Genomic DNA, 21,157 nt, shown 5'->3' with positions numbered 1-21,157 from the left:
TCTCTCTCTCTCTCTCTCTCTCTCTCTCTCTCTCTCTCTCTCTCACACACACACACACACACACACACACACACACCAGAATTCTTCATGTTTCAGCTCCCCCTTCTTACATTACATTAAGTACTGCAATTCCTAGCTCACTGGGGAATAAGAGCCATGAAACTTACAGAACACACATTTTTGGTGTGTTTTTGGTTCCCCATTAAAATGCTGGTCTGAGGCCAAATGATTTAAAGGTATCCAGAGCAAACGGGGTCCAATTTTCTTGGATGAGTTTTGTACAGCATTTGGATGTTGACAAGGTGCTTGCACAAGTTCATGCAACCACTTCTGCACTAGATCCTTGCCTACCTTGGTTTATAAAATCTAACAGGGAAGGAGCAGTTGACTGTGCCCAGCATGCGATTAATCCCCCCTTATGAGAAGGGATTGTTTCATGCCATATGAAAGAAGCAGTGGTGAGATAACTCCTGAAAAAATCCTCTCTGGACCTAGAAGATATTAACAACTTTTTATTGTTGTTATTTTTATTTTATTTAAATGTTATTTTAATTTAAATGACCTTTTTATTTAAATGTTATTTTAATTAACTGTTAAATTATTTATTGCTTTTATTTATTGCCTGGATGTATCCAATCTTTATATTTTTGTACATTGTTATTTATTTTTTGGAAGCCGCCCCGAGGCTTATGCAAACGGGACGGCATACAAGCATTCCAAATAAACAAACAAACAAACAAACAAGCTTTAAGCCAGTGGCAAATGTTCCTTTCTCAGGCAAGATCCTTGAACAGATGGTGGCCAATCAGCTTCAGGTATTCTTGGGGAGAACTAATTATCTGGATTTATTTTAGTTGGGGTTCCAGCAGGGCTTTGGCACAAAACAGCTTGGGCTGCCATATATGGCGCCCTTCTTTGGGAGATAAACAGGTGGAGTGTGACCCTATTGATATTCCTGGATTTACCAGTGACTTTGGATATCATCAGCCATGGTATCTCCTGGAGCAGCTGCATGAGTTTAGAGCAGGGAGGGAGGTACTACTGTGGTTCTGCTCCTATTTTGATGGCCAGTTCAAGAAGGTGATGCTTGGGGAGTACTGCTCATGGCCAATGGAATCTCCAGCATGAGTTTCTCTAGGGGTCAGTTTTGTACCCCCTCCTGCTCAACCACTGAATGAGAGACATTCAAAAAGAAACTGGACAGCCATCTGAGTGCATTGGTGTAACCTGGTGTCCTGCAACAGCAGGGGATTGGACCCAATGGCCGTCATGGCCCCTTCCAACTCTACTATTCTATGATTCTATGAAACCAGTGAGTCAGGCCATCCAAAATGTTGGAGTGCATTAGCATCAGCATGCTGATGACATATAGCTTTACTTCTACTTTTCATGTTTATCAGGTGAGACTTTGGATGTGCTAAATCAGCACCTGGCTTTAACAATGGACTTGATGTTGGCTAAGAAACTGAACTCTATCCACACAAGACAGAGATGATGTTAGTGGTTGGTTCTTCTGAACAGGTGGAGGATGCTCAACCTGTGAAGGATCAGATTTGTGGCTTGGGGGTCTTCTTGAAGCCATCTCTGTCACTTGCTATTAATGGGGTCTAAGTGGCATGGAGTGCCACTATAGCTTGGGGCCCAGCTATGCCCCTACCTGAACAGGAATCACCTGGCTTCAGTTCTTCAGTTCTAACCTCCAAGTTAGATTATTGCATTGCACTCTACGTGCGGGTGTCTTTAAAACTGTTCAGAAGCTGCAGTTCATGCAAGATGTAGCAGCCAGATTAATAACTGAGACCAGAAGGTCTGAACATATAGGACAATTTCTGGTCAGCTTGTATTGGCTACCTATATGCTGCCAAACTTGAGTGAATGGACTGGTTTTAACCTATAAAGTCTTGCATGGCTTAAACCCAGAATCCCTCACGGAGTATCTCTCCTGACCTAAATCTACCCAATGTTCAATTTCGGAGATCTTCCTCTGATTTCCACTTCCAAGAGAGGTTCAGAGGGTAGAAATAAGAGGACTTCATGAGAGTGACCCATGATCTCCTCCCTGGAACCACTGCTCCTCAATCCTGGTACCACCACTGTCATGCCTTCTGTGCTGGTGTAAGATGGTCCTCTACTCCCAGACCTTCAGTGGTATGCAAAGGCATATGACGGGGCATTTATGTCAACTCTCATTTTAACATGTCCAGTATTTTCACTGAAATTGATGTCGATGTTTAAATTGCTTTATATTTCACATATGTGTGTTTTTTATTAGTGGTTCAGTGGTACTTCGGCTCACAAACTTAATCCGTTCCACGACTCTGGTCACTACACGAATTGGTCATGAGCCAAGCCAAGTTCCCCCATAAGGTTAAATGTAAATAAGGTTAATCCATTCTGTAAACATTGTTTTTAATCGCAGGGAAGATGGGCGCAATCGTGGGCACGCTGAGGGGGAGAAGAGACAGGCGTGATCTCCCCCCACCCCCAGCACGAGCACGATCATACCCATGTTCCCTGCACCAGTGCAACTGCAATCATGGCCATCCCCCCCAGCATGATTGTGGCCATCTTCCCCCCCTCCCCCCACACGACCGCGATCGCACCTGTGCAGGGAAGACAGGTGCAATCACGGTTGCCACCCAATGCAGAGTTCGTGACCCGAGTCAATTTTTTTCTGAAATTTTTGTTCATGACCCGATTTGGCCATGAACTGAGGCGTTCATGAGATGAGGTACCACTGTCTTTGTCACTCATAATACTACGAAGCGTTCTGAACTGCGCAGTTTTGGCTACTAGTAATATAGCACTGAAGCAAAGAATAAGAGTATTTTCCAGAAAGAATAATGTTCAGTTGTAGTATCCATTATCTTCATTAGGAACAGGGTTCAAAACAGTTATACAAACATGATTTTTATTCATTTTATTTTATTTTTGTCCTGAACCTGCAGGTCACAGTACTCCTAGTGACTCACAGTACACGTCTATACATGCCCACTACAACTTCCCTTTACTGCCAGGTAAATGGGCACAGAATTGTAACCTAAGTCTGCATTGCTATCTCCATTTACCTGGAAGGAAGTCCCATTGACTTCAGTGTGACTTCTAATTGGACAAGTAGAGATTTGTGCTTTGTGAATTAGGAGCCAGTTCTTAGCTTGATGTCACCCTTTTCAAAGTTCACCTGAAAAATGCTTGAAATTTAACCCACCTGAAATTTAACTTACCCTTTGTACTTTTTCACCATTTCCAAAAACTAGGTTCAAGGGTATAGACAGCACTGTCAACAAATGAAAATACAGGAACTCTGCTGAATTCCCCACCTGTACAAGGACATCACTTTCATAACAAACTTTACTGATTTGCTATAAGACAGAAAAATCCATTAGGATGAGAAAGGAGATCCCAAAGAAGCAGCCAAAAAATATTTTGTTAAAAACTTGGCAACTGATGGAGATGGCTCAGCAAGATCCTTCCTCACAGGGAGCAAATAATTTTTAAAATGCTTTGCCTTTCAGGAATGTGCCAGAGTACAGATATGGGCGCTTCCAGCCAGCATTGATTTTATGATGGTGGTGCACAGTCGTGTTCCAGAAATGATTGAACTGAACTCATTTTATGTAATTTCTGAAATGTTGGCTGCCTAACCTTAGACTGTGAACAAATTTCACAAGTTTTCATCAGAGGAAAAATAGAGAGGCCTGGTTTGCTGTCTTTTGCACAGGGCTTGCTTTTCCAGCTCACACAGAAAAAACATGAAACAAGTCAACATTCTTAAAAGCTATTAACAGACCAAGACGCTGAGCACAGAGTCAGCTCCAGGTTTCTGAGGGCCCATGGAAAGCACCCACTCCCTCAGTGAGTCCCCAGCTGTCCTTGCTCCTTGTCTGCCCTCTCATCATGGCTACCCCTTGCTGGCTTTAAGGGGAGAGACAAGGAGCCAACCGGCAGCGGAGCATTCTGTGCTTCCTCCGCATCACCACTGTCATCTGGGCCAGAGCAAGAAGCAGGTGAGCACGCAGTTGCATGGGGAAGGGCAGGAGCAATCCCAAAGTGCTCTTGGCAGTGGGCTCCTGTTGGGAAGTGCATCCTTGGCAGGTGCCGACTATACCTGCACTCGATGCAAGCCCTGGTTTAGCCAGGCAACACAGATGCACTGTAACTGGCATAATGATGTGACAGGGAAAGAAACAAGACACTGTTGTAACATATAAAATCTCAGCAATACATTTACCCCTTAAAATGTATTAGACTACTAAGAAGCAAAACATGGTAACACAATGGACTGATGATGGTGCACCACAACCCTATACATACCTACTCATTACTTAGTCCCACTAAATTCAGTGGGGCTTATTCCCAGATAAAGGGGTACAAGATCGCAGCCTCTATCTACTTATCTGGAAATAAGCCCCATTGAAATCAGTGGGGCATATTTCTGAGTGTGTGTGTGAACCACTGCAGTACCAATGTGTACTTTTCATACCCATGTATCTCTAGGATAAATGCTCTACCACTTCTATACTTATTTTTTCTTAGCTGACTAATCCATTAGAAGCTGGTTCCAAATTTTAGTGCTTTAAGTGACAGTTTCTAGTTTCACAAGAGCTTTCGATTGGGGTGGGATTATAATTTTTGCAGCTTTTAGTCGTGATGGTCAATACATAAAATATTTATGGGATGACAATCCTTTCTGTTCCTGTGCAGATGCTCAGGACTGCCAATTGGAAAGTTTTTGTCCTTTACACTGTTTAGTTTTAAATTGCTACAGATCTGGATCCAGACTAAGGTGGAAATGTTAAATACACAAGTAATATTACTGGACACAATAGGACTTAGAAATATGCATAAGGTCACACTAGAACTGAACAATGCTTGGGTTCAACAATCACAGAGGGAAAATAAGCTATGATGACTTCTTTTCCATTTTCATGCATGCCAGCCACAAACTGCCAAATTAGCATAATTACTCTTACCAGGCAGAGGTTGCTGTGATGTCTTAAGTGAACCTTAAGTGAAAAAGCTCATTCCGCATTTAGGAAATGCACTGGAAGATTAGTGAATGTCATGGAATAAGGCTGATGTTGCACAAACTATTTCTTCCATGCCTGTGTCTCCTGAAGAACCTAAAGAGTCAGACTGCTAAAGAACACTCAAAAGCTCTTAGCTTGATATTTTTTCCCCAAGGTTAGCTTCATACTCAAAGTATGACTTTGAAATGTGAGAACTGCCAAATGTATGTGTCAGCTACGTCCATGTGCTTCTAGCATATCTAGAAGCAAACATCATGCAATCTTAAGATTAGACTATCACAAAAGGTATGAATAAGTAGGATGCCACTGCAACCTGCATGAAGCTAAATTGGGTGAGTAAAACCTGAAGGAGTTGTTATCTAGGTGGAACTCCAAGGAGACTTGGACCACAGAGGTACAGCGTACTGGCCATTTAACCAAGATCTCTGTGTTGCTATTCATCTGGAGTTCTCAACAGCAGAAAGAAGTCAGTCACCTTGTTTAACACTTGCTTTACTATTCTGTATCAGTCTCCCTGCTCTTCAATCAAATTTCTAACTTCTATCCATTTGTGTGCCTCTTGCTTCTAAATCCTACGAATATAATTTTTTTTTTTTAATTTCTGGCAAAGCATTCAGTGTAGGGGCAGAACTAACAAGCCCTCCACAAAGCCCACAGTCTGCTGACTGATGGAAGGTCAGCTTGTACAGCTACTCAACCTATGTGGAGCTCTCCGTGGTGCTGCCAACTTCTGCTTATCCCACATCTTCACCAAGGGAAGTCTGAAAAAAGCCATTCCTGGCCACAACAGCCTCATGTATCACAAGCAGAAAACCTGGGGGAATATAGATACCACTGACCTGAAGATTTATTCCTCAGGAAGAAGTAATTCCGTCTACAGAAGGCTGTACACATTGGGTGGGCAAGCTAGTGGCTTCCAAGTGCTTGATACTGCAACTCCCATCTGCCCCAGCCAACATGGCCAATAGCCAGGGATGATGGGAGATGTCCTGTTGGCCCCACTATGATGCAGCTATGGGTCTGGACTTGCCATTAGAAAGTCATTCTTTGGCAATACAAAAATGTTGACACATTGTGACTTGAACAGTTTTACAGAATGTCCAGGAATCAGTTAACTCTTTCTGTATAGCAAGAGGAAAAACAGGAGGGATATAAATGAAACAACAACAACCTTTTTAACTTCTCATATATGGCATACTGACACTTAAGGTACGATCTTATAAATATTTAGATAGGAAAAAAGCCATATAACCCCAAACTTGTCCAGCAGGTCACTTTTCTGTCTAAATAGGCATAGAATCCCACAAATAAACAAACAGACAAATGAAACACTCTTCACAGCAATGGCTGGGACCTAGTCTCAGATTTCACAAGCAAATAAGGCAAGGTAACCAGGCAATTACCACCCCTACAATTTTGTTGCCTAGCTTGTGCTAAGAGATATAGTATGCTTGACCATGTATGTTTGATTCATCAACCATAATTTTGTTTTTGATCCACGCTACATGTGTCTAATACCCTTCTAACATGTACGAGGAATCATGAGCACACAATGAACACTCATGAAAAGGAGGCATGTATTCGCGTCTCAAATTGAGTAGCCATGGCATATAACTTGCCTCGTGACTGAGCTGTTCCTCAGCTCCACTGAAGCTTCCACCACCCCAAACGAGTTAAACATGGGAAGCTTTCAACTATCTAGCACTACAGGCCAAACTTTTAGAGAGAGAAAAAGAGAAGGCTGGGAAATTAAAAGGAATGCAAAGCTATGCCTGGCAGAGAGCCAAAGAATGCAATTCTAAGAAACTAGATGCAGACTGGAAGAGATCAAGTGCGACAGCCACCAATGTCCAAATGGGAAAAATGAAGACAGGTAAAAAATGATGGAAAAGTTTTAAAAGGAAAAGGCTGGTGAAGCCCAAGCCTCCCCAGTGAGCAAAATTAAAGAGTGAGGGAAATGACATCAAATTGCTGAAAAGCCAGGCATTCAGTTCAGAAGTGAGGAATAGCTCCCAAAACGATGGAAGTGAGGCTGTTGTACTTCATGAGAAGGCCAGACTCAGTGGAGGAGGCAATAGTGCTAGAGAAAATCGAAAGCGGAAGAAGAGGGAGACCAATTATGGATGGATCAGTTCTATAAAGAAGCCACAGCCTTGTGTTGACAAGAGCTGAGCAGGGATGTCAAGGACAAGACATTCTGGAGAGCAGTCATTCATAGGGTCGCTATAAGCCACAGATGACTTGACGGCACACAATGACAATAAAGCTCCAAATAGTCTCAAAACCAGGAGGCGTTTCTCTCAAAGGTAGGCAAAAACCAGGCTGGGGCCAAAAAGGCTTTGCAACAATCCCAAAATCTCCTGCGACAGGTCAGAGCTGAGCAAAAACTAAAGCTCAAATAAGGAAGGAAGGAACACAGGTGCATTGTGTTTTGGATTTCATGATGGCCCTTGATTTTTCTGCCTTTGGATTAGCCCCTTTCCCCAGTTGCCAATTGGACCATTTGGTTCTGAACTGGTGAAAAACACATGGGAGGGAATAGAAATCTGCAGGGACAGTTTCTCATTGTTTCAGGCAGCTGTCCTAATCAGGATACATCCAGAGCTACAGAGCTGTGTGTTGCAGGAAGCAACAAGCATTGTTCCATGGCACCACTGGGCCTCTGTCTGCCAGACTGCCAGCCTTTCACCCTCCAGGAAACAAAACTTTCTGCCCTAAAGGAAAGGCAAGCCCACTCTGGAGTCAGAGTTTCACTACCATTCCATTCCGCGGCTTCCTTCGGAGTCCTTTGTCTTCAGCACCTGAACCCCAAAAGGGTAACACTACCCACCTCACCTCTGGCCTGGCCACAGCTCGAATATGGTCCCTAAGAGCTTCTCCAAAACAGACCTTGGCCCTCTGGCTGAAAAAGGCTTGTCCCCCCTCCCCTTATGTCTCATGGAACTGAACTTGCTAGATAAAGCACTAACCCAGCCTTTGGTGGTTAAAAGTTAACAAAAAGATTATTAAACTCAATGAAAAGAAACACAGCACCCTGACCAGAATCCAAAGACATTTTGCTACTACCAGGAACAATCCCTGAAAAGCTGCAGGAAGTCCTGGTTCACACACACAGCACACGTTCTTCGAATGCTCCCCGTCGGATCCACTTTGGAGGATGCTATGCATAAATGGGTTCTGCAGGAGGCAGCTGGTGCTGGTGCTGCGGAGGGAGGAAACCCAGGGACAGGTAGAGCAAGCATTGCCCCACTGGATCTCTGCACTTGCCTGGAATAGACACAGCACATGAGCACTGCCTGGACTGAGCCAAACGTCCAGCCAGAGAGCTTCAGGGAAATGCAATGCTTGAACCTGCCACTTGGAGGAGGGGGGGACCGCTGTACAGCAACAACATGTGCAGCTCCTGCCAAGCGCTTACATCCCAGCAGGATCCCACTGATAAAAGCCACGTGGAGTCATTCCTCCCCTTCAAGCACTGCAGTCCGCTTGTTCCCACGCTGCTGCCCCAAACAGCCGTGGTGGTGAGAAAGGGGGGCAGAACGTGCCACTGTTGGCCACCTGCCCCTCTGCCCCTCATGCGAGCGAGCGAGCGAGCGATAGCTGTGATGAGGAGGAGGAACAAGAAAAGGGTTAGGGTTAGGGAGGGGGGCACTGCAGGGGACCTTGCCTGTGGACAAGACTCTTACGATCTGCAGCTTGTGGGCTGAGAAGCTCTGGGATCAAGGGTCTAGTCCTATCCCGTTTCACAAGCCTTTCCCAGTCTCAGATATTCTGAAAGGTTCCCTGCACGGTGTGCATCCCCTAACTCCACACAAGTATTAGAACATTCCTCCCTGTGCATACAGGTTATAAGAGAAGCTATATGCACAGATCAAAGCTGTTGCAAGAAGCGGCTGCTGATCTCTGAGCTTAGCTATGACCCCAGGCCATCAACCAAGCAAATTATTAACGAATACACAAAGATCCTGTTACTAAGCGAAATCAAGTTCCTAATTGCAACTGCATTGTGTGCTGTCCCCAGTGATTATAATCAATGCATTTCCTTCCGTATCCAGAATCATACTAGACAGGCCTAGAGGGTTTGATTTCTATGCAAACAGGGCTCTGTAGAAGGTTTAGATGGAGCTCTGTTCTGCTCAGACATCACACTTGGAGAGGAACTTTGATTCTGCTTGCAAATGCTGTTCCTGCTCCTGCTTATCTGTTTCCTAAGTGCCACCTTTGATCGGTGGAAAACAAGCCACAGGTTAGTGCTGACAGCAGTGTGGTGTGCTGGTCAAGAGTGAGCCCGAGGAGCACTGGGTTTAGGTCCCCGCTCAGCCATGGTCCACTGGGGTACTTTGGGCCAGTCACTGCCTGTCAGCTTCACCTTCCTCATAAGGTGGTTGTGAGGATAAAATGGAGAAGAGGGATAGGATTGTGCAAGCTACCTTGGGTTCCTTGCAGAGGAAGAAAGGTGAGGTCAAAATGCAATGGGGATTGAACACTTTCATGGAGGAGAAGGCTATCCATGGCTACTAGCCCTGCTGGCTGGATGTTATCTCCATTGTCAGCAGCTGGAAGCTTGTGTACACCCGTTACTGAGGAGCTTGGGCAGCTGAAGGTCTTGCACGCATCCTGCTTGAGGGATTCTGTGAGCAGCTGCTTTGCCACAGTGTGAGCAGAGCACTGGACTGGACAAACCATAGACCTGATCCAGCATGGCTTTTCTTATGGTCTTCATACTACTAGTAATAATAATAGCCCCATGCATTTACCCACCCCACCCCACCCCACTTCGCCCCACTCCTGGGATCACTTCATTACTATTTCTCACTTTGCCACAGTAAAATATGTCTTCACGCTTGATCGTTCCTTCAGCAATTTTCTCCCGGATGGCCTGCCCAACTTCATGTTCATTAAAATACACGAAAGCCCCGTCAATGTGGCGGTAACCTGCATCAATGGCTCTTTTCACAGCTTCGGCACATGTGCCTTTTGGGGTCTGTAATCAGAAAAAAGAGGAAGATAAGAATGGTGCACAGCAATTAAAACAGCATAAAACAAGAGATCAAAATGTATACATAACAATCATAAACAGTCCAATATAATAAACCACCATAAAGCAAGCAAATAGTAATAGTACTAGTAGCAACATAAGAATAACTGATCTACAGTGAACCAATCATAATATAACAAAACCAGTATAAAATCAGAACCTTCTACTCAGCAATTAAAATAACGGGCAAATACAAAGTTTTTAACCTGGTGCCAAAGTGTATAAAAGGTTGGCCTCAGGCACACCTCCCTGGGGAGCTGATTCCATAATGGGGGCACCACTACCAAGAAGGCCCTTCCCCTTGGGCTACCTTCCTCATTTCTTTTAGAGGTGGCTCCTGGAGGACCTCCCTAGATGATCCTAGGATCTGGGCAAGTGTATGCAGGAGGCCTTCCTTTAGATATCCAGTTACACCAGTTACAAAACTGGACATGCAGTTCCAATACTGCCACAATTAAATAGGACGTTTTTGAAAACCAGTCACAGCATACTAAAGTGTGGCCCCAAAGGCCTTCCAGAAGAGTGTGGAGGTCGTGCTGCCATAGGTGGTAAGTCTCACAGTGAAGGTGTCACCAGTGATTAGGCCCTGCTATTCATTAAGCAGGCCATACTTCTATATCAACAAAACGCATCACCAATAAGAGGAGAGATTTGCATAGAGTTTGCATATGCTAATTTAGATGTATATGCACAAGCTGAAAGACATAGTATAATTTAGGCAGAAATACCATATGTCTCACTATATTAGAGAAGAACATGATGACACAACCAGGATGCTTACCTGTCCAGTCGGTCATCCAGGTGATGACTTTGGCCAGGAACTTTAAGGCCCTGGAGCTCTCCTTTTTATGATTATGCTGGTATCTTTAACATTAAACCAGACTCGGATTAGATAGCCCTCTTTCAACAGAGGACTCTCCTTCAAATAGTCCTTCAAGTGATTACTCACTACAGTCCTCCACTCTACCAGTGCCACGTGGAGGTGGGTAGAGACCTGTTTTCCCCTGCAGGGGAGGGCAAGACACATTCCAATGGAGCAAAGCTCAGGGAACCAAGGTTCCGTTTGGATGCCAGGAAGCACTTCCTGATGATTAGGAGCCCAAGGGTATGGAATGGGCTTCCAAAAGAGATGGTTGAAGACCCATTGGTGGGGGTGTTCAAGGATAGCCTGGACATGCACATGGTACACGTGTCATGAGCGGAGCCGGCTGGAGCCAGGGGTCAGACTAGATGGCCCAGGAACCCCCTTCTGACTCACTCTGTTTCTATGTTTCTAAGTGGAAGGTGGTCCTGTGTAAAGTACAATTTTGGACTACCCAGCTATGCCCCAACATCCACCTCATTTCTTTTGAAAGCATCTCCAGCAGCCCTCTCCAGACTTTCAACCTGAGGGTCAAAGTTAATTTCAGAGAAGTTTGGGGGGCTCTTTTCAAGGGCAGGTGGGACCAAATGCTAAAACGGGGCAGAGATTAAATGCCAATAACAGCAGCATATATCAAAAGGACCAGCATGTGCTCTTTCTGTAAGTCAGTGAGCATTTGCAAAGGCATCTCAGAATGGGAATAAAACTACACAAGGCTGGCTGGGGTATGCTGGAAGTTGTAGGAGTTTTGCTCTCTATATATGCAACCGATTGCGCAACTGATTGCGCCTTAAATCTCAGATACACAAACATCAGAGTCACTTGTTCTCTCTCACCCCTGAACAAAGAAAATAACTTTTGACAGAAGTCACATGCTCTACATTCTGGCTATTTTAAAACATGCATTACTTGGGGCTACCTTTAATGAATGAGTTTGTTGTATTCTTTCTTTGTAATAATGTCCCCAAGTTTTATAGGATTAGGGCAGGGGTGAGGAAATGGTAGCATCCCGGCTAGATATGTTCCAGTAAGCCTTCATACCTAACCCACAAGCTTTCCTCCTTCTGTCTCACTCTCTTTCCTCAGCACACTCTTCCATTTTCATCAAGCCCGCACAACCTAATAATAAGCAAAACATGGTGAGAGAAAGGAGAAAGAGCAGCTATGCATTACATCATCTCTCTCAATTATACCTCCGAGAGTATGGAAAACTCTACTTCTGAAGCACAGAAGTTTTGTAAAAACTGTAGCCACTGGCAGCAATTTCAGCAGGATGTACTGAGAGAGATAAGAGAGGGAAAAGAGACCACTTCACCAGCCCTGCTGAAAGGCTTAATATTTCCCTTTCCACGCTTTTTTTCCTTTTACACTGAAAGCCCACTGGCAGGGACTGCTTTGTTTCACTAATTCTGTCTAAGCTGCTTCAGGAGTCTCTCTGGCTGAAAAGTGGGATAAAAATACTTCAGCTATATAAACAAAGAGTGCACATTATCCGGAATCTTCTTGGATCTAATTTAAATACAGTGCAGACGGCTCTTTCACATCCAGTCATACCACGCTGACTGAACCTCACCCTCTCTCTATGTACGGTTAGGCATCTTTTATCAAACAATACTGCATCTAAGTAGGCTTTTTCTAATACCAGTATGTACAGACAATTTTAATTAGGGTTAGGTCAAATCAGTTCATCAGTTTATGACTGAATGTTTAGGTAGACCACAGAGGCGTTCAACATGCCCGTCTCCTTAGCTGTACCCTCACAGAGAGCTCAAAATTCAGGCAGCTCTGGTTGATCAACAAACCACTCTAGCTCTCCACCAGGAGCAGGCTTTTGGTAAAGCAAATAGGTCTTCCTTACCCATTCAAAACAAAGGAAACAAGATACTATGTGAGGTCTGCAGTTCAGTTCAGTTCAAATTGAAGGGAGAAATCTGAGGGGTTGATAGCTAATGAAGAGCTAGTGTTATATTCCTGGGAGACCTGGTCTTCACACACAGAAAGAATCATGAAAAACTGGCCTTAAGCTGCTAGGAAATGTAAACTCTGAGTAAGGAGTGTACGAACATATAACACTGTCTAACCATTAAACCATCCAATCCAGCACTGCCTCTTCCAGCTCAGAAATGGCTCTTTACAACAGAGATAGGAAATGTGTGGCCCTCCAGATGGTGTTCGATTGCTAATGCCATCAGCTCTCACCAGAAAAGTTTAGTGAGCTGCAGTGCCTGGAGCTGCAATTTAACAACATCTGGAAGGTCATGTCTGCTTTTAAGAAAGACCCAAGTGGTTTAATGTTTCATGCCATCCAGACATCTCCCAGCAGTTCCTGATCTCTGCCATTTGTAGAACACAAGACTAGTCTAAACAAGAGCTTTCTGGCTATACCTAATTGCCCACAAACACACAACAAGCATGCACAGAGATGTGAGCAAGTGAAACAGTGTCAGCAGTGCCAACTCCAGACGTTCTAAAACTGTCCGGCAAGGCACCTTCCTTGGGTGCCCTCCCTCAGAAAGTGTATAAAGCCTATAATGTCACAGCCTCCTCCTCTTTCTTGTCATGACTGCCACTTGCTTGCCTGAGAGGCAGAGAGACAGGGAGGGAGGAAGCACAGCCTCTCCTGTTCCTCATACTTGCCCCCACCATTGCCTGGGCTAGAGCAAAAGACAGGTGGGCAAGCAAGGCTAGCCTGGCCTTCTCTGTGGTCAAGCTGTGAAGTTGTCCATCTAGTCTTTGACTTCAGTGCTGAAGAGAAGGAAATGCTCCAAGAGGCTTTAGTAACTGACGATAGGTTCCTATGCATGCTGGCTTCAGGTGATAGAAGGCGCTTGGGTAAGAGACCTTCCATGGGCCTCCTCTCGCCACCATTGTCACCAGCCAATCTTGCTCCTCCTCCTCTTTCTCATCATGGCTACCACTTGCTGCTCCTCCTTTCAGCCTCTGCCACGGCCTCACCAGAGCAAAAGGCAGGTGAATAAGCAGGTTACCATGGTAAAGAGGATGAACAACTCCAGGCAGCTTTTGTCAGTGGGCCCCTGCTGGGATGTGGGCCCCTGGCAGGTACTTGACCATGCCTATCCTTGACATCAGCCCTGGATGCCTTCAAGACAGCACCATCAGTTCATATGCTTCAGAGTCATTGCTTAGGAAGCTCTAATCATATCACAGCTTCTTTTCATGTCTCCTGCTCTTCCCCCACTTTAGAAACATTCCCATATATACACATGTAGCCTAAGGAAGGCTGAAAAGGGCCTCAAATATAAATATGAATATAAATATACAAAATAAGACAAGAGTGAACATGCATCATATTTGTAATAGCAAACCAGCTCATATAATATGAGAAGAGTCATGCTGGATCAGACCAAAGGTCCATCTAGTCCAACCCTGTTCATACAGCGGGAAGCCATCTGCCTGCAGGATCCCTCAGGCAGATGTGAATGCAACCGCTCCCTCTTTCCCAGGCTCCCCATTCACTGGCGCATGCTGGCATCCTGCCTCTGATACCAGAGGTAGCACATAGGCATCCACACTGGAAGCCCCTGGAAGCCCTCTCCTCTGTGCATATGTCCAGTGCCCTCTGAAAGCCAGCCAGATTGCTGGTCATCACTACCTCCTGTTGCAGTGAGCTCCATAGTTTAACTATGCACTATGGGAAGAAGTCCACTTTCCTCTGTCCTCCCGATTAGCTTCATGAGCTGATGCCACATTCTAGTAATACCGAGTCCATCTAAGTGCAACCTTAAAAGCGTTGTTACATCAAAACCATTCCCCCAAGATCCACATGGGAGCAATACCAACACTGAGCCAACAAAAGTGACAAACAAAAACCCAGTCAACCAGCCAAACATATAAATGAACAAACCAACCAACCAACCAACCAGAAGACACATTTTAGTTGGTCTACCTTACAGAACTGGTTTCACCTCTTTGTCCATCTCCTGGGTGAACCAAACGCAAGGGGAGCTTCAGAGTGGAGCGCAGAAAGCAACCTGAGGTGTTTTAAAACATCACATTATGTTGTTAAACAACACCAATTAGCCTGTTTTACACTGGAAATTTTGAGTATCACATCTAAAGTTTTCTCATTTCTCTTTGAGTTGCTTTTCCCCCTTTTTTTTAGGTGAAACACTCAAAAAAAGGCTGGATGGGTTATTTTACAGTATTTTTCTCAGTGTGCATAGCCCTGCCCTTTTCAACCTCTCAGCACATAGCTTATTACCAAGGTCTTGCTCATAAAGAGGGTTGACTTTGCCTTTTGACTCTTAATACCTCATCAGAAGCCAAGATCCTTTGACTTCATAGCCAAACAGCTGGAGCTGATTAACACAAAATGAGGTCCAGAGCCACCTTCACTTCCTGAAATCCTAGTTAGCCTTCCATCCCCCCTGTATTTCATACAGCTTCAAACCTTTGATCTCCTTCCTCTGCAAGGAACAGATGACTGATTTAAAAAAAAGCAAGGCTATGCTACTCTATTTGGCCAACTGAGTTGGAAACACGGACGAGAGACAGGGTGGCCATACACATCACCAAAACGGAGGCCGAAAGAGGAGTCAGACTTCTAGAAACAATTACTATGATTTAAGAGAAATATGATACGTTTCACCACGGGGACAGCGATGAGGTGAGCAGAGGGCCTGCTGAGTCTGCTGTCCAAGTGTTAAGTAGTCCAGGGCCAGGGCACGCTTTCCCGAGCTGTGCCCTGGCCCATGCCCCCTATGGATATGTCCCATGCCCCCTATGGCTGTGCCGTCTCCCCGCTCCTTCGCCATGCAACCCTGCCTCATCCCCCCCATCGCCATCACTGCTGTACTTCCTGCCCACCGGCCCCCCACTCCCACAGCAGCACCCCACACCCTGTCAGCATCCCCTGCTCTGGACAGCAAGGTCCTGCAGAGGGCTGGCCGTGAAGGGACACTCTTGACAATCACCTGTACCAAGTCTAGTTGATCTCCTGGGACACCCCTCCCAGAATTTAAAAACTCTATTCATGTTTATGTGCTTCTTACTTTCCTCTTTTAAGGGGTCTGCAGCAGCTCACATGATTCTCCTCTTATCCATTTGACCTCCACTGCACATGAGGCTAACCATCGGTCCCGAGTGCCTGTCTCTGAAGAAGCAGCGCCTCTGAGCCAGGCATCTGACCTTGCTGGTTCTCCAAAGAGCTATGCTGACGCTTGCACTGGCTGACACAGCACTACAAAGAGCGTGTCCAGCCTGCAGCTTGCTTTGAGATTCTCAGAGTGGCTCTCAGGGTGGAGGGGGCTGCTCTGCAGACCCCCGTGAGCTTTGCTCTCCCCACATTTGCCCCAGCGGGCAGTGCAAGGGAGAGCACCGTTTGCCACTCTCCCGCGATACTGCCTTAGCTGGGGGATTTGGTGTCTCGAGAGTGCCAGCCCAGAGCTTTTGATGGACAATTCCAGATCCTGTTCCTTCTTACTGTTCTCTTTAAACCAGACTGGGAATGAACAGTTCTTCCGATGGAGGATCGTTCCCCGGAAGCCCTTGAAATGGCAGAGCATTGCCTGTAAAGTTAGAGAGAATATTAGAATCTCAGGACAGGACCATCATTGTAGATTTTTTCCTAGAGGAGTGGCAAGCAAGAGCAAGAATCTGAGAATTCACTATTGGAAACATTCATGGTTTCCTTTCCTTTCCATTCTGAAGTGGAAAACACAGGGCATTTTAAAAGCACTTATTCGCTTCCCAATAGCAGACAGAGTTCAAGCAGACATGGCAAAATTCCTAGAACGGAAGACCCAAGTTACAAGCAGTAACAACATGCATATGGCCAACTGGTTAGGGGTATAAGCTCCCTTCACGCCTGCATCAAGTGTTGAGGAAATCTTTACAGAATAGGAACACAGAGCCTACCCCTGATGGGAAATCCCATATTGGTCCAGCTTGGTCTGAGTCATCTTTCGAAGCATCCTGAAACTCTGCACAGGGAGAGAAACAATTCTAAGAATCTCTAGTGGGCCAAGACTAACCTGTGGGGTATATGACTTCATCCTCCACTTTCCCCAAAGGAAAAGTTCTTATCTCCAATTAGCTGCTTTTTCTTGCTGCAGAAAGGGGTAAAGTAGAGGAGGAATCTGCTGCACAATTCCAAACTGCTTGCTTCAGCATCATCTGCTCTTTATGTCTGAGGTTTGTTTTGCTCCAATGGAAGCCAAAGAGGTGCTGTGGCTTGGTTTTAGAATGCCACCTGCAGATGCTACAGAATGATTCTTTTCCATCTACCTCTGAGAAGATAAGCAAAACATTGGTATTTGAGATGCTGCTTGGGGATTCAGTCCTGCTCACCTCTGCATAAATCTGTGGAGAGTTGTCCTGCTTACTTCCAAGCAGGATTAAAATCTGTAAGAAGCACCAACTCTCACCCCACCCACACCTGGAATACTCCCACCTCCCAAGCTCTTTCTCAGAGTAGAAGTCAGGTTTTGAATGAAAACAGTTCCTCTCCTGGGCCATAGGTGTTTGGATTGCATCAAGCTGTGGGGAAAGCACCTTTTGGCTGGCCACATACAAATTGTGTGGGAAAGTCAGCAAAGGATTCTGGGATAAGTGAGCTATGGGGCTATCCTTGGCACAGTGATGTGACTGCATCAGGCAGCAGATGCTGAGACAACGAGCCATTCCCCACTGCTGAAGGACAGAGCTGTGTGTACCCTGCAGCCTATCCTATGCCTCCTGAATTAGCCCGCTGTCCACAGGTGTGGCAGAGGACCCTGTCCTATTGCCTGCACTAAAGTAAGATACACCTGGGTATTCAGTTAGCTCCTGTACAAAGAATGCATTCCATCTTGTCTTTTTCTTCAGGCAGCACAAACTCTCAGGTGGGCCCTGATTGGCCATGTGAAGATTCCTCCTGAGGTCAGGGCCTCCCCAGCTGCTTTCAGGCAGCCAACTCAGCATTGCAAGGTAGTTCCAGCCACCCTTCCCGTGCCCCACAAGGCCCCTGAGCTTGCATCATTCTGGGGCAAGTGGGGAATAAAAGGTGTGGCTTTCAATTTCAGCTACCCAGAATGGATTGGAATAGTATTATCACAGCTGGGAAAGACCAAGGTCAAGACGCACTGAGAGAGGAGGATGCCCACCAGGGAGTACTTTGTCTGTAAACCTGGAGCTACCCCTGCAGTCCTCCGGGAAGAGTTTAGCTCTTGCACAGATTCTCCACTCTACCATGTCCTGTTCCATGCACCTCTGCATGACTCCCAGTAACATGAAATAAGCAGGAATGCTTGTGGGGGGTTATTTTGGAGTCACAGACAGGGTTTGAGGGAACTGGCAGATAGCATTGAATTAAGTGTCAAGATCTGAATTGTTTAGACTAGGTGTGGGCAACGTTGGGAGTTTTGTGGACTGCTTTCTATATATAGATAATTCTATAATTCCAATGGTTTAGATACAGACTTATTCTAAACAGCCTATCAAATCCACTGATGGCCATACCTTGATTTAAGAAATGTATGCATTGGATCAGATGTTTGAAAAGTAGACAAATTGAAAAAATCACTATGAAACAACATAGAACTTTAAATTCTGTGGATCAGAAGATGTGATTTTATCTCACTAGGCTAACGCAAGGCTGTGCAAAAATCTCTTGTTTCTGGCCACTGGAAGAGGACATTCCCATTGCCATGTGGGATGGGGACATATTTCTTTGGGTGGAATTCAAAACAGATACAGCATTACCAATAGCCTTGAAGTCAGATGCACAGAGTAGGAATTTTGAAACACAGGTTTGAAACCAAGATAGGACATCTCATTTCAGAAATGAATGTCCACTTTGTGAAGTTTTAGGCTGACTAGGCAAAGTAATTTGCTCAAGGAGAAACAACTGAAGCTCAGATTTGCCCCAGTAGGTTTATATTATCTGTGATGCTAACAGTGACATTAACTGCTGCTAAGGTGAATCAGAAATTTTAAGAAGAAAATTAAGTTCTCGAAATAGATGCCATTTTCCTTCTTCATTTCTTTCCTCCCCTGCTTTCCTTTCCTTATCATTCCCCCATCCCCTACAGCCAGATCCTAATTATGCATATTTGGAAGTTCATTTCCACTGATTTCATCGATATTTCCTTCTAAAGAATCATGCTTCAAATACAGTCTTAAAATAGAAGTTATTTTGAGCAGCGGAATGTTAACCTGGAATTAGAATCTTCAATATCCACAGTTGGAAACAATCATAAAAGAGATTTCCATCTATTCCAGTAAATATGAAGTCTTGAGATTCACTTGAGGATTCCATATTCATGATGCACATTTGCAGAAACAAAGTAATGGGCTGATAAAAGTGATGAATAATGGGGGAATAACTAAGCCTTTACCTAGAAGTGTCCTCTCAAGTATCAAATTACTTATGAGACTATCAACTCCTGATTCTCTTATTATTGGGAACAAATGTTTGTACCACAGTGGAAACCTGCTCTCTCCAATGAAAAACTTATTGCTAGTTCCACCTTTCAAAAAATGAAAAGGAAAATGAACCAGTAGGAGAAAATCTCAGAACATTACTTCCAATATTTCCCTCTGAGAAAAAAATGAAAAGAAAGACATACCAGCCTATGCGCATGGAGCAGTCATTATTGTAACATACCAAAGTGCAGTTCAGCCAGAGGGTAAGAAATTAGTGGTCATTTGCTTCCTTATGAGCAATGCTTGAATTTATTTATTTATTTGATTGATTGATTGATTGATTGATTGATTGATTTCTGACCCACCCCATTAGCCATACAGGTTACTCTTTGGGCAGGTTGCCACAGTGAAAATACAGAATAAAATATGTTATAAAAACAGAAATTAAAAATAATAATAAAACATAAAAACCAACATTAAATGCACTGAACTGATAACATACCCCACATTTCAAATACTACTTAAAACAAATTAGCAATTAAAACACCATCAAAATAAAAAGGTCTTCAGCTGGCACCTAAAAGAATGTAGAGAAAGCACCAGGTGAAGCTCTCTGGGAAACTCATTCCAGAGTTGGGGTGCCACTGCAGAAAAGTGAATCAGACTTGTTCAGTTCTTCATAGAAGAGATGCTGAAAACGTGCCTTCCTAAATACCTGTGGATGTGCTGGTCACACTTCCCAGGCAACATATGCTGTGGTGTATACACAGGGGAAGGAAAACTCTGGTCAACCCAAGTTCATGTTCCAATGGAAGAGCCCCTGCATCTGTAATTTGTGCACCCATCAGCCCCAATAGCAGAGTGTCCATCAGCCAGCCTGCTCTAGGATGCAGAGCTAAATGGCCATATTCCATTAAGCCCCTTTATACATCTGGGATCCAAGGGTGAAGAATAGCTAAGACCACCAGCTGCACCATGTTGTCTCTTGGAGTGGTAAGGCCTCCTGTGCTGACTGCTCTGTTCTTCATTTCATGGTGCTAAATTCTGAGAGACAAGCTGAAATCTGGGAAGAATGTGTAGAATGAGGGCCAAACAGCTACTTATTCAGAGACTCACAGAGTGGTGGAGTTCTGGAGGATATGAGCCATCCTTAGGGAATTAAGAGGGATGGCTGCTAGGAAGAGGATCTTTTCTGCTACTGCTCCTCCCACTTGGAATGCTCTCCCCAAGGAGATTCACCTGGCGCCTTCCTTATACTATTTTCAGGAGTACCTTTAAAATTTTTTTTTGATATTTGTTGCTACTAAACCTTTGTATTTTATTTGTATTTTAAATTATGTAGTTTATTTATTGGGTTTTTATATTCATTAGGGGTAGGTGCTATTTTAGTTTTATAACGGTTTAACTGTCTGATTGTGAGCCACTTAGAGATGCTGTGGCATAATAGCTGGCATATATTTTAAATAAATGAATAAATAATCTATTCTAAGTCTTGCCTAATATAGGAAATCTAGAACTGGAACATACTCAGCAGATAGATGTCTACTGCTGCTTGAGGATCTCCAAGGAGACCTGCTACTCCTTCAGGTGATCAGTTCCACTGTCAAATGGCTCTATCACTAAGAAGTTTCTCCTCATGTTCAACCAAAATCACAGTTCCTGTAGCTTAAGTCCATTGGAACTAGTCTTGTGCCCTAAGGGCTGCAGAGAATAAGTCTTTGCCTTCTTCTACAGGACAGTCCACCAGGAACTGAAACACACTGCTCCATTTTCTGTGCTCCAGGCTTCCCATACCTGCAACCCACCATCTCAAAATGTCCCACAGTTACCCTAACGTAGCCTTGCTTCTGGCCACTGTGGGGA

General features: G+C 44.6%; 1 protein-coding gene across 1 annotated transcript in view; it reads right to left on the bottom strand.

Moving 5' to 3' along the window:
- Positions 1-21,157, bottom strand: part of AKR1D1 (aldo-keto reductase family 1 member D1) — a 51,874-nt gene that overhangs the window by 22,025 nt on the left and 8,692 nt on the right. The window contains exon 2 of the mRNA XM_044441142.1: positions 9,847-10,014. Within this exon, the coding sequence (XP_044297077.1) occupies positions 9,847-10,014 (168 nt within the window). The remainder of the gene's footprint in view (positions 1-9,846; positions 10,015-21,157) is intronic.

The sequence above is a fragment of the Varanus komodoensis genome, unplaced genomic scaffold (assembly GCF_004798865.1).
Source record: "Varanus komodoensis strain SLA01 unplaced genomic scaffold, ASM479886v1 scaffold39, whole genome shotgun sequence".
In the NCBI taxonomy this organism is placed as follows: Eukaryota; Metazoa; Chordata; class Lepidosauria; order Squamata; family Varanidae; genus Varanus; species Varanus komodoensis.
This window is presented reverse-complemented; position numbering and strand designations above follow the sequence as displayed.